This window comes from Mobula hypostoma, chromosome 27, assembly GCF_963921235.1.
Source record: "Mobula hypostoma chromosome 27, sMobHyp1.1, whole genome shotgun sequence".
Taxonomy (NCBI): Eukaryota; Metazoa; Chordata; class Chondrichthyes; order Myliobatiformes; family Myliobatidae; genus Mobula; species Mobula hypostoma.
The window spans coordinates 5,500,601-5,514,038 of record NC_086123.1 but is presented as its reverse complement, the minus strand read 5'-3'; the positions used below and the strand labels follow the sequence as shown (position 1 = coordinate 5,514,038).

Here is a 13,438-nt window from a genome sequence, read left to right as displayed (position 1 = left end):
ATAGCTAAATTTTCTTTTACTGTTATTGTAATTTTTTAACAGTTCAAGCCTGATTAAACCATATATCTCTGCCATTTTCATATATTTTCATTTGGTATGCAAACTAGTTATTTTCTGCCTTGCTGCACTTATATTTCCTTATTATCTATAAATACAATCAAGCTGTGTTAATCATCCTCTGAAGCTGAGTGGTGCTGGACTATCATATCTTCTTTTGGGTGTTATTCCCTTAAGATTCCAACATTCTTTTAATTCTTTTTAGAGGTTATGCGGTGCAATAATAATATAAATTTACCACTGATCATAGTAGGTTTCAAGGGAACATGGAAACCAAAACCAGGAAAGTCTCAACAGAGCATGGGAACTGGGGCCCTGGTGACATAGGTGATGAGGCATTTGCAAAACCACCAGGATTTCCAAACAATTGGTTAGTGGATTATCAGAGGTGTACTGGGAATAATTTTTTTTTTGGTCTCACTGCTGAATTTTGCTCAACAAATCTGGAGCTGGGTGCTTCTGATACTTAGGCTGTTAAAGTAAATAAAGCAGAGGAAGTGATGGAAATTCTGATAGCATCATCCTGGCCTTAAGTTTCTATTTGTTCTTTATTTCCTTAATTAGGGATCTATTTTCTAAATATACTGATATCTTTGGCCCACATTGAGTGAGCTTGATGGTGTGTGGCTTTTGAGAGAGTAAGGATTATTTAGGTTGCATTTTCTTTTAAATAAGGAAAACATTCTTCACAGTACCATGCAATTTGATAGCTCATGTTAATTTCACTGCTGGAATAAAGATACAACCTACATGATCCTGATCTATAGGCTTGCAGGAATATAAGTACCAGGCTTGGATCTAACTCCTGCTGTCCTGTAAACTTACACTTTCCTATAAGTATTGCATTAAAAGTAATTGCTTTGTAGGGAGGTACTTAAGTCCAATCTAATGATGTGATAGCCTGTTCCAAAATGAGTTTATTTCTCGAATTCTCTTGCCTTCTCTCTATCCCTTTCTTTGCCTTTAGCACTTGACCTTGCATTGAAGTTCAGAACTGACAGACATATGAGATATTTAACAATTATTTTACACACTCAGTGGTCTGTTTCTCTCTTCCATTTTGCATCCTTTCACGTTTTCCTGTTTTCCGTTCTCCTACTCCTCTTCACTTGCTCTGTTGTCTTTGATTTTACCTGAAGTTTCCTTTTTTCTCCTTTGTTATAGTTTTAACAGTGTGTAAATTATATTATTATATTTATTTTAGCATTTGTATAAATTTCTTCTACATAAAATATATTTAGGCTATCTTTAATGATCTGGCTTGTGGGTGTATTATTAATTTTATCTATTTATTTAGAGATAGAGTGCAGAACAGGTACTTTTGGCCCAATGGGCGTGCCATCCAGCATCCCATCCATTTAACCCTAGCCTAATCACTGGACAATTTACAATGACTAATTAACCAACCAACTGGTACGTCTTTGGACTGTGGAGGGAAACCAGAGCACCCATGGAAGCCTAAGCTGTCACAAGGAAAACGTACAAACTCCTTATAGACAGCATGGGAATTGAACTCCAAACTCTGATGCCCCAGGAAGGAATAGCATTGTGTAATCACTAGGCTACTATGGCACCCTATATTTACATTATCTTGAACCTCTTCCTTGAGCCCTATCAATTCCTTGGCTGTTGATTGTGCTTCAGTGCCACATCTAAGTTTTCTTAAGTGTTTTGCAGAACACAGGAATGGGAAACAACAAGTGGCAAATTTCAGTTATCTACAGTATAGAGTCAGAATATATTCTAGAATTTCATAGTTTTCCTTTGGGATACAAGTCCTCCCTCAAGCATAAAGCCTGGCCCAGTAGGATCTGACCTTGTGTAGTCCACACTCGGAGTATTTGATGAAAGTTACCCTATGCTTGGAATCTAGATTCCTGAGTATTTAGGGATTTGGCAAAATATTTTAACTGGTATTGGTTTATAATTGCCACATATACCAAGATACAACGTAAAGGTTGTCTTGCATACGGTTTACACAGTGCACTGAGCTAGAGTAATGTAAAGCAATAACAATGTAGAATCACGGGTACAAGCCACTGAAGGACTGTAGTGCAGGTAAACCATAAAGTGCAGGATCATAAGGTAGATTGTAACAGCGAGAGTCCATCTCATTGTACAAGAGGCCTATTCACGAGTCTGATAATAGTGGGACAGAAGCTTTTACTGAACGTCGTGATGTGTGCTTTCAAGCTTTTGTATCGTGCCAATGGAGAGGGGAGAAAAGAGCAGAAGTTCCAAGGACAGTAGCAAGATCTCAGTGTATACATGTTAGAAATTATCGTAACATTCTGCGTCAGTACAATAGTTTGGACTGTGTTCCGGTAAAGGAAGCCTTATCACAACACACGTCAAACTTGTGAAGCTCCTGGTCATGGGAGTAAAGTCCCCTTTCAGAAAGTATTACTTATAAAGTGAAAAATGAAAGATGAAAATTTACTTTTCTTTCTACGATACAAATGTTACACAATTTTATGCTTTTACATCATAGTTTTCATCTGCCTGCAACTCTGTGATATTTACAAAGCTTCCATCTTCCATTCTCTCACACAGGTCTCTGAATATGGACTTCGAGAACCAGGATAAGGAGAAAGATGGAAGTACATCATCTGCCAACTTCAATGCAAACAATACCAACAATAGTAAGTAGAATGTTGCTGGTCTATTTCCCATTCATTTATGGAGAGTGTCAAGAAAATTCACCATGATTGGCGGTCTTTGACGTTACAGGTTTCCCCTGCTATCCGAAGGTAGAGTATTCCTATGAAACGGTTCGTAAGCCGGAATGTCGTTAAGTGAATAAGCAATTACCATTTATTAACATGGGAAATTTTTTTTGAGTGTTTCCAGACCCAAATAATAACCTACAAAATCATGCCAAATAACACACAAAACCTAAAATAACAGTAACATATAGTAAAAGCAGGAATGATATGATAAATACACAGCCTATATAAAGTAGAAACACTTTTTTGCAATCATTGAAGCACTGTCTAGCGCGGCAAAAATCTCACACAAGCACTTTCGGCGCAGGCGCTCTCAGCAGGAACACTCTCTCCAGTAACCTTTAAGCTGTGAGGCTGCCAAATCATACCAAATAACAAATCATACTAAATAACACATCATACTAAATAACACAAAAATACACAGCCTATATAAAGTAGAAATACTTTTCTGCAATCATTGAAGCACTGTCTAGCGCAGCAAAAATCTCACGCATGCGGTCGCGGCGGAAGCACTGTCAGCGCAGGCGCTGTCGGCGGAAACACTCTCTCCAGTAACCTTTAAGCTATGAGGCTGCCAAATCATACCAAATAACAAATCATACCAAATAACACAAAAATACACGGCCTGTATAAAGTAGAAATAATGTATGTACAGTGTAGTTTCACTTACGGGAATCGGGATGGTGTGTTAGGCTGAGTCGTCGGAGGTTGGGGTGGTGGGTGGTAGAGGAGACTGGGGTGTCATCTCATTGTTGTCTGTTTCCATTAGGGCAGCCAGGTCATCTTCTTCTATGTCTGCCTGCCTCGATGTCGAAGGTCGAGGTTTGTCGTCTGCTGTGGCTGATGTGGAAGGCTTGAAAAAAGGCAGTATGCTTGACTGCTTAGCCTCGCGCATTTTTCTATCATACAGTTCTTTGTAAGCACTCAAAACATCCTGCAAACCTGCCCTAAACCTACGTACCCTTCCAAAATTAAAGTCATGTTTTTCTGCAATTATTGCAGTGCTGCCAGTCGCAGCGAAAATCTCACGCAATTGCTTCACGTTCAGTTCCTGGACGACTTCACTTTCGGTCCGTTCGCTATTGCGTTCGGTTTCGATTGTTATCCTTTCCTCTTGCAATTGCATCAGCTCTTCATCTGTCAGTTCTTGGTCATGGGATGCCAAAACCTCTTGAACATCATCTTCGTCAACTTCCACAAACCCAGCCTCCTTAGCCAAGCTTACTATTGCCGTATTTATTGTTGATGGTTCGAAACCTTTAAAATCGTTCACTGCTTCGGGATGTAGTTTCCTCCAAACGCCATTTCTCATCGAGACTGTTAGCCTATCGAGAGCATCTTCAATGTTGGCAATTGCCAATTTTATATTGTTGTCTTTCCAGATCTCTCGCAAAGATGCTTCGGAGTTGCCCTGTCTATCAATGGCACCTACAATAAAACGCATCACATTTTGCGTATAGTAAGCCTTAATTGTGGCTATTAGGCCTTGGTCGCACGGCTGCAGCAACAATGTCGTATTCGGCAGTAAGAACACAACACGAATGTTACCGCCATACTCGGTAATGCCAGGTGGATGAGCAGCACAATTATCCACAATCACAAGGTTATTTTCTCTACAGTATTTTTCAACAAAAGGGCTAACATATCCGCTCATGGACTCAGAAGAAAGCCCTTGGGTATTTCAACTGCCTGGATGTGAACGGAACACAACGGGAAGTGTTTTCTTTTCAACGCCTTTAAGTGCCCTTGGATTTTCTGAATGGTACACTAGTAGAGGCTTAAGGACAGCATCACCAGTGGCATTAATAATAGGGATTAGGGTAAACCTGTCCTTCAATGCCTTGTGTCCCTTAGCCTGCTTTTCTTCTTTCGAAATAAATGTCTTACTCGGCAATTTTTTCCAATAAATTGCAGTTTCGTCACAGTTAAACACTTATATAAATAACCACCTTCTGTAATTATGTTCTTAAGTTCTGCTGGGAACTTTTTGGCAGCTTCAGTATCAGCTGAAGCACTCTCTCTGGTAAACGTTAAACTATGAAGCTGCTCTCGCCTCAGAAACCAATCAAACTACCCATGACTACCTTTAAATTCCACTTTCGCGACACTTTCATCACCATCGGCCAGTGCTTTCTGTTTCAGCTTACTAGAAAGACTGACTGATTTCTCCTTAAGTATAAGATAACTGAACAGAACACCACGCTTTGTACACCCATCAATCCACTCAAGCAATAGACTTTCCATTTTATCCATTACTGGATGCCGACTAAGAGAGACCACTTTGCTATAAGCAGAACCAACAGTAACATAGGCAACTTTCAAGATTCTTTCTCTCTGCGTATAAATAGTGCGAATGGTGGATGCAGGCAAGTTCAACGTGCGGACAATGTCCTTACTTCATTCACCACGATCGAAACGCTTAATTATGTCTAGTTTTACGCTAAGCGTAACACCCTTCGGCTTTTCTGATACCTTCAAACTCATCTTGCTAACGGATGCACAAAATAAATCGAGATAAAGCACGTATTTAAGCAGTGGCGGCTAGAATGCAGTTCTGGGGGAGGAGCTTGGCTGCTCGGGGTGCGCGCTGCTTTTTTTTTCATGCGCTGCCTTTTTTCGTAACAGTGAAAACACCTGTTAGCGAAAACAAGTAACTAATATAGGTCTTTCGTAACAGTGAGGTGTCGTAAAGCGAACGTTCGAAAAGCGGGGGACACCTGTATTATTGTTTCCTTGGAGCAAAGAAGGCATAGGGATGACCTGATAGAACTCGGTAGGGCAGATATTCTTTCCCTACGGTGAGGGTATCAAAAACAAGGGGGCATAGTTTAAGGTGAGAGGAAAGAGTTTTATAAAGGATTTGAATGATAAATTTTGCTTAACCAGAGTGGTTAATATTTGGAATGCACTATTAGAAGACAAAGTAGAATCAGTTTATCATTACTAGGTGTAAAGAATATTTAGACAGGCATTTAAGTAGGCAAGGCATAGAAGGATATATTCCTGTGGCAAATAGGAGTACTGTAGATGAACAAAAATAAGTCAGCATGGATGTAGTGGGCCAAAGCTTTAATTTCTGTGCTATACAACTTTTACTCTATGACACAGTGATTCTATTTAAAAATTTAAGGATTTGTGTATTGATACATTCATTTCAATAAAGTTCTTTAGTTAGTGAAAAAACGTCAAAGGTCCAGAAACCAGAGTTTGATCCTGAACTTGGATGCTGGCTATGTGAAGTTTGCATGTGACTAAATGAGTTCCTCTGGGTGTCCTGTTTTTGCTCTACGTGCTCAAGGCAAAGTGGCTCATGAGCGATATTGCTACAGTAAATTTTCCCTAGCCAGGGTAGGTAGGGGATGTGAGAAGTTGATTGGGAGATGTAGATGGGTACTTTATGGTCAGCACAGATATGATGGGCTAAAAGGTCTGTTTCCTTAACTGTATAATTTAACAAAGCTTCCATTGTTGCTCATAAAGCAATGTTGTGATTGTACGATGGGTCAAGTGAATGTAAGGCAGAAATTGGCATTTCTAAAATTAACTGAAAAATGCCCAAATTATCATATTTGCTAGAAATTTTCCAGGTGTTTGAATAACTGAAAGTTAACATGTCAGTTAGTAGAGTATTTTGTTTTCTTAAAAAGGGAGGTTAGTGCCAGCAGCACAGTTAAAATGATCATCTGTTAGAATTGGTGACCAACTCATTCTGTGCTACTAATATGAATAAGAACTGGCACAATGTAAAATAGTGTGTGGGCTGGCTCTAATATCCAATGTAATGATGGCATTCTATCATTAAAATGAAAAATATTGGAAATGTTGAAAGTTATCCCAAAACATTTGATGCATTTGATTAAACCAGAGTTCAATATCTTTGGAAAGTTTATTACTTAAGATCATTAGGTAGTTGGTGCTAATCCTCTATTGAACTTCATTAACTTTAATTATACATTTTATTATCTGACTGTTGAAAATGATAGAGAAAGAAGAGAATATGAACCATAAATTTAAAGATGTAGTTAAAGATTGCCATTTTATCCATGCTAGTCTGTAACAGTACAACCTAAATGATTTTTCATTCGTCATTTTATAAGTGGCTTAAGATTGTATTTGTTGCCTTTAATTAAGCACTGGTTTAGACTGTGAGAAATAGCTCATCTCACAGGTAGGTCTTGTGAAAACGTTCTGGCTGTAGGCAGGTTGGCAGAAATCAAGTTTACATTGGCTGTTGGAACATTTTTAATACAGTTCAATGGAAGGTTATGTATGGGGCCCAGGATGTTGCCTGAATTCTGCTTTAAAAAAAATAGCATTCTTGCCTCTGCTTCTTTTCCCTCATCAACCAATGTGAGAGGTTTTATGTATGATTATCACTTTGCCCCATGAAAAGTTCCAACATTTTGAGCAATAGTATCATCAATCCACTTTCTTCATAATTCTTTAATGGCCTAAAATACTGTCAGTTTCATTTCTGTCTATTGCTAAATTGGTCCTGATTTATAACCTTGACTATTTTATCCATGTGATTGAACACATTAGCCCTTTAAAAGCTAGTCTTCGTGTTGAATTAGAAGTGCAGTGTTTGAGACTGTCACTATTTCATTCCTTATATAAGACCTTGAAATTCATGAACACTTTTTTTTTTCTATTATTGCTTTTCTGATTTTACATTTTAGTTACCAGTTGGGGAGCTTTTAATAAATAAATCCGAGCAAGTGAATTTTTTTTCAAATTATCAATCAAGTATTTTGAAAAAAGCTATCCCTAGATCTAAAAAAAGTGCTAAGTAAGAGCTTTTTTGTTGTTTTTCTTTGTTATATCCTTTTATAGCATGTCAGTATTAGATCATAATATGCAAATTGTATTTAAAAAAACAAATCTTCAAATATTTTCTACCGTTTTTGCTAAAAATGTAAATTCCCTCAATGAACAAGCTTCAGTAAGAGTTTAACACACACTGGATTCCAGTTAATTGGGACACATCAGGACCAGTGCATTTTGGCCAATTAAGCAGCTGCTCATATTAGTCAGTGTTTCATGGAAATGGTTAAAATCAAAATAAAAAAGACGAGCTACTGATTAGCTGAGTAACAAATTACGTATTTAAATGAAACACAGAAATTAGAACACTGCCAATGCTGGTACAGTGACATTAAAATTGGTATTAGTTACTAATAGTTATTGATAGAGTACACTGCCATGTATAGGATCCAGGAAGGGGTAGCACCTCTAGTGAAGTGGTTTGCAGTGTCCATTTTGGGGCAGCTCACTCATCTTTGGTCCCCACCAGCCAGACACTTAGCTCTCAACTGTGGCTCCAAGTGGCTGTTTGCATGTGGCAGTGGCCACACCCCAGTACACAGCTTTGGCAGGTGAGTTAAACTAGGTGAGGGTAGTTGGTGGGCCTCATATCCCAGTGAAATAGGGACAGGCCTGTGAGGTAAGCTCTGGTGAACTGGGTAAATGAGATCAACAGGAAGATCCAACAGCCAAGAAGGTGGTTCTGCAACGCTTCTGGAGAGTGAATGTGCTTGCTAAGACACAGAAGAAGTCGCGGTTATCCACAGCAACCAAGGAAGGCCCCAGTTTGTAATGACTACTCGTACCACTGAACCCGAACTTCTGAAGTCAAGAGAGTGGGACTGTCCCAGTGAGGGGCTTTTCCACTTTAAAAACACTCCCACACAGGTTTCACTGTCATCGCCGGATGCGATGGACTACCAACAGGCTACTGTGTTCTTTTGATTGGCCATTAATGAACAAAATTAACGCAGGTACCAAGTGCAGATAATGGACTGCCTTCATACAATGCTTTTGATGATTGCATTCTCCAAATCTTCATTTTCATAGTAATTTTCAAGATACTTGTCAATACCTTCAAATTCTTCATAACTTCTAACTTGAAGTAGTGAAATTGTTTCTGGCATCTCCAAATCTGAATACTTCAAACCATAGTGGGCAAAGCAATTCTAAATTGTCTTACTGCTTATTTCTCACCAACTATCAGTGGCAAAAAGCACTGCTTTTTGAACGCAAACACATGCAACTGATGCTATTTAAAAACTATTTGCTCTAAGCATAGTCTAGTGTCTAACCGTCACTTAAGTTCATGCGACTAACATTAGTTAGAAACTGTTCAGCAGCACTGTCCTGTCCCAATTAAGCGGCATAGTGTCCCAAATATACCAAGGGAATCCTGACTATGTTCGATTAATTTTGTTCTTTAAGAGTTGTCCCAGTGGCTGCCCTGTTTAACCGAACAAATTGGTTGGAATCCACTGTATAATTGGAGCAAGCTTGCTAATTTGCTTCCCAGATAAAAGCTGTTTGAGCCAAATGATCATAAAATATAACAGCGTCAGGTCATTCTGCCCAATGACACTGCTCCACCATTCAATAACGGCTGATTTTCTTTTCAACCCCATCCTCTCACCTTCCAGTATCCCTTAACCCCCTTACAAATCAAGAACCTATCAATCTCTACATTTAATAACCCTTTCAGTTGATCTCCACAGCTCTCTGTGGCAGTAAATTCCACAGAGTGACCCATATTATTGTTTATGCTGTACACGAGTTCCTTCAGCTCCTGATCGCCTATTTGTATATCTGTCTATTGTTTTCTCTCTTTATGTGTTGCTTCCCTTCAAATTAATCTGTGCACACACCTTAAATACTCTTTGGTAGCAAGTTCCATATTCTGACTTTTTTTTAAGAAAGCTTTTGAGTTCAACAGTAAATGAAAATTTAATATGTAGTAATCTGAGGTAAAAACTAGCATTACTGAAACTACTCAAAAGTTCAGGCAGCATTTGTGGAAAGAGAAACTTAGGTTGAGGCTTCAGGTCAGTGACCTCATAGTGTCTTGACCTAATTAACGCTCTCTGACCTGAAATGTGAACTATTTTTTCTTTCTACAGATGCCTCAATTCCAAATTCAACACTGGCGCTTATTTTTTATGTAATTCATTTTATAATCTGTAATCTTGCTCATTTGGCTTGTCATTTTGCTGTCATGCTATATATTTATTTTAAGTAGCTTTCTTCTTACTATGAATCATTGCTGTCTTCACCTCTATGAATTGCAGCAGGGAGGAGGTTAGCAGGGGATTTTACAGAGTAGCAATTACCAGTGTACTTCCACTATCAATATGCTATTCAATTTTGGTGGGCCCAATTTAGTGGGAGCTGTGAGAGTCTGTAAAGTGCATAGTGCCTCAAAATTAATTCTAAACTCAGTTACCCAGTTGGCTGAATAGCTGCTTCTAAATAATAAAGAAAATTGGAATTATGGGACAGTTGTAAGACTGGCCAATGAATGATGGACTGGACACAAACAACAGGAATTCTGCAGATGCTGGAAATTCAAGCAACACACATAAAGGTTGCTGGTGAACGCAGCAGGCCAGGCAGCATCTCTAGGAAGAGGTGCAGTCGACGTTTCAGGCCGAGACCCTTCGTCCTGGGTCCATCTCGCTCCTTCCCTGGGAAGAGGTATTAAACTTCAGGTTTCAAATCAGGGAATTTCATCAGAGTTAAAGGAATTTATGAGATTTGCAACCAGTATCTCACCATCAGCTCCAAAAAACATCAAATTTTAATCCCATTAGTTTGCTTGGTATTTAAGTGATAGATTATATATTCCCCTTTCCCCCTTGACTTTGAATTTTTCTATTAATGAAATGGTTTTAGTGTTTCATTGTAAAAAAACAAATAAAAAGTTTGTGTTCAAAATTTCTGCTACTTTCTAATTCTACCATTGCTAATGTCTTACTCTCTTCCTTCCGTTGTTATATTTCTTCAGTTTTCTCTCAATCTGTTTTCTTCTTCATTTTTTAGTTTTCCTTCTGTTAAAATGTTCTCTAACTGTAAAGCAAGTGGTCTACATATTAGATTTATAATTTTAGTAATATACTTACTGTAATTGCATTGTCATCAGACAAAATATGCATCAAGCTAATGGTTGCTTAATGATGTTTGTGCATTTAGCTTTCCATTAAACAAAGTACGCTTTAAAATGGGGTGCTACATTGGAAGGAAGGGTAGATTGATCTTGGAGTAGGTTAAGAGGGTGACAGTGTTACGTATTTAATATTTCAGTATTATTTGAGTAATATTGTGAATATTTTGTTTGATTAAGCATTCTTTGTTTAAATAATTCATAACTGGTTCTATGTAATAGCACATGAATGTCATACATCACCATGCCACCATGGTGTACATACATGCTTTACTTAAAGTAAAAATGAAGTTAGACTCACATTTCTGGCACCCTTATTTTTCTTTCAATTGGTTCTTATGTTTTGGACTTACAAATCATAACAGTGGTGACGAGTAAGTTTTAAATGAACCCGAGACAACTACCTACCTGTTGAAGCGCAGAGAGACGCTTGAGTTTAAAAAGGCGCAGCATGAATTCTTCAAAAGAGGAGAAGACATTAAAGTTTTTAAAAAGGCAGAAGCAGACAATATTCACGGGTTCATAAGCAGTGAGTATCAGGTGATAAATAAAAAGTAGAATTGGCTGGCTGCATCAGAAAGATAGAAGCGTTTGATTGCATAATAAATAACTGGAAAATGTATACTGAGGGAATTGAGCGGTAGTTTGAAGCAAATGAAATAGCTATTGAGAAGTGAGTACCAGTTTTGCAGAGTGTAGAAAAGCATACAGTTTGCTTAGAAGTTTGACTGCTCCAACCAAACCAGCTGAAATGAGCTTTGCTGATATCATGAAAGTAATGCAGGTACATTTAGAACCAAAACCATTGTTGATTGCAGAACTTTAAGTTTCATAAGTGGAATTAAAAGGAAGGGAAGTCCATTTCATCTTACGTGGCTAAATTGAAGATGTTGGCTGAGCATTGCCAGTTCAATGATAGGCTTAATGATGCACTGAGAGATCATTTGGTTTGTGGAATCTTACAAGAAAGCATTCAGAAATGCCTCCTAACTGAAGCACAGCTTACATTCAAACAACAGTTGAAATTGCTGTATCAATGAAAACAACAGCCAGAGACGCAATTGAGTTGCAGTCAGAAATGAAGGTGAATGTAGACAAGATTGCAATTTTTAAACAGAAACCAGCCTGGTAGAACAAACTGTGTTAGCTTTGTGGCAGGGGCTCACATACAACAGCCCTATGCAGGTTTTAAAGGAGAAACTTGCAGAAAATGCAACAAGTAGCACACGTATAAAGAGCACGTTGGGCAGACAGACATCAATGGACTGCACAGGGAAGAGATAAAGATAAAAATTCAGGTTGCCATTTCAAAAAAGAACAGTAATCTGCACACTGTTGATGGAAAAATCTGATATTGATGAGAGTGACACAGGACTGTGTAGCCTTGCAATCCACCAAACTACCAAACTAACAATAGACAAGCAATATGGTCTACACCAGAATGGATGGCAAATTAATTAAAGTGGAATTGGACAATGGCTCGGCTGTTTCACTCATTCCAGAAAATGAGTTTGAACAGCATTTCGAAGAAACTGAGCTGAAGCTTTCAGATATCCAACTAAGAAGTTATACTGGAGAAAAGATAACTTGTTGGAATGACATTTGTTTACTGTCACAACAAGCAACAAGCCACATTGGGCTTGCATATGGTAAAAACAGGAGAGCCAGCATTGTGGGGAGGTGATTGACTGTCACAGCTACAACTTGATTGGAGATCCATCCACCATTTGCATGCCGTATCCCCTGCAAAAGAGTCAACTGATAGCGAATTAAGAAATGTACTGGATGATGCCGCAGCAGTGTTTAGGATGACATTGGAAAACTCAAGCATATCGAGGAGAAAATAGTGATAAATAAAACATGCCACACTCAAGTTGTACAAAGCCCGTCTGGTTTCTTATACCATTGGTAATAAAGTAGTCAGTGAGCCAGATCGCATGGAGGCTGAATTCTTTCCATGCGATCTGGCTCACTGACTACTTTATTACCAGTTGAGTAGAACCCATGGGCAATGCCAGTGGTCCCAGTAACCAAGATGAGTAGATCTGTCAGGATCTGTGGTGATTTTTAAGGTCACCATCAACCCAATACTGAAAGTAGGTCAATACCCCCTGCCCAGGATGGAGAATATCTTTGCAAACCATTCAGTATGAAAACATTTCAGCAAAGTAGACTTAGCTGAGGCCTATCTACAGATGGAGATAGAAGAAGAGTCCAAAGTGTTTCTAACCATAACCACACACAAAGGGATTTAGGACTATAATTAGGCTTATTTTTGGAGTAACATCTGCACCTGCACTCTGACAGAAAGCTATGGACCAGGTGCTGCAAAGCTGGCTAGGCCTTCAGTGTTACCTGGATGTCATTATTGTTACCGGTTAGGGTGACAAGGAAGATCTCCAAAATTTCAAGACAATGTTAAAAAGGATTTGAAGATTATGGGCTCAGAGCACGATGCAACAAGTGTGAATTCTTTAAACCAAGCATCACTTACCGTGGTCACCTCTTTGATGCCCAAAGGACTACACAAGTGTGCTGAGAAAATCCATTCAGTGCTGGATTCCCCAAGGCCAAAGGATGTGTCACAGTTTTGGTCCTTGTTATAATATTTGACAATTCTAAAAAGTCCCTGCCAAACCTGGCTTTTGTACTCCACTCCTTGAACTCATTAGCACAGATCGGGAAGAAATGGCAA

The 13,438-nt window shown here is 38.7% G+C and overlaps 1 protein-coding gene across 2 annotated transcripts in view; it reads left to right on the top strand.

The window, feature by feature from the left end:
- Positions 1 to 13,438, top strand: part of sppl3 (signal peptide peptidase 3) — a 186,850-nt gene that overhangs the window by 90,162 nt on the left and 83,250 nt on the right. For both annotated transcript variants that reach the window (XM_063034391.1, XM_063034392.1), the window contains exon 3: positions 2,611 to 2,699. In XM_063034391.1, the coding sequence (XP_062890461.1) occupies positions 2,611 to 2,699 (89 nt within the window). The remainder of the gene's footprint in view (positions 1 to 2,610; positions 2,700 to 13,438) is intronic.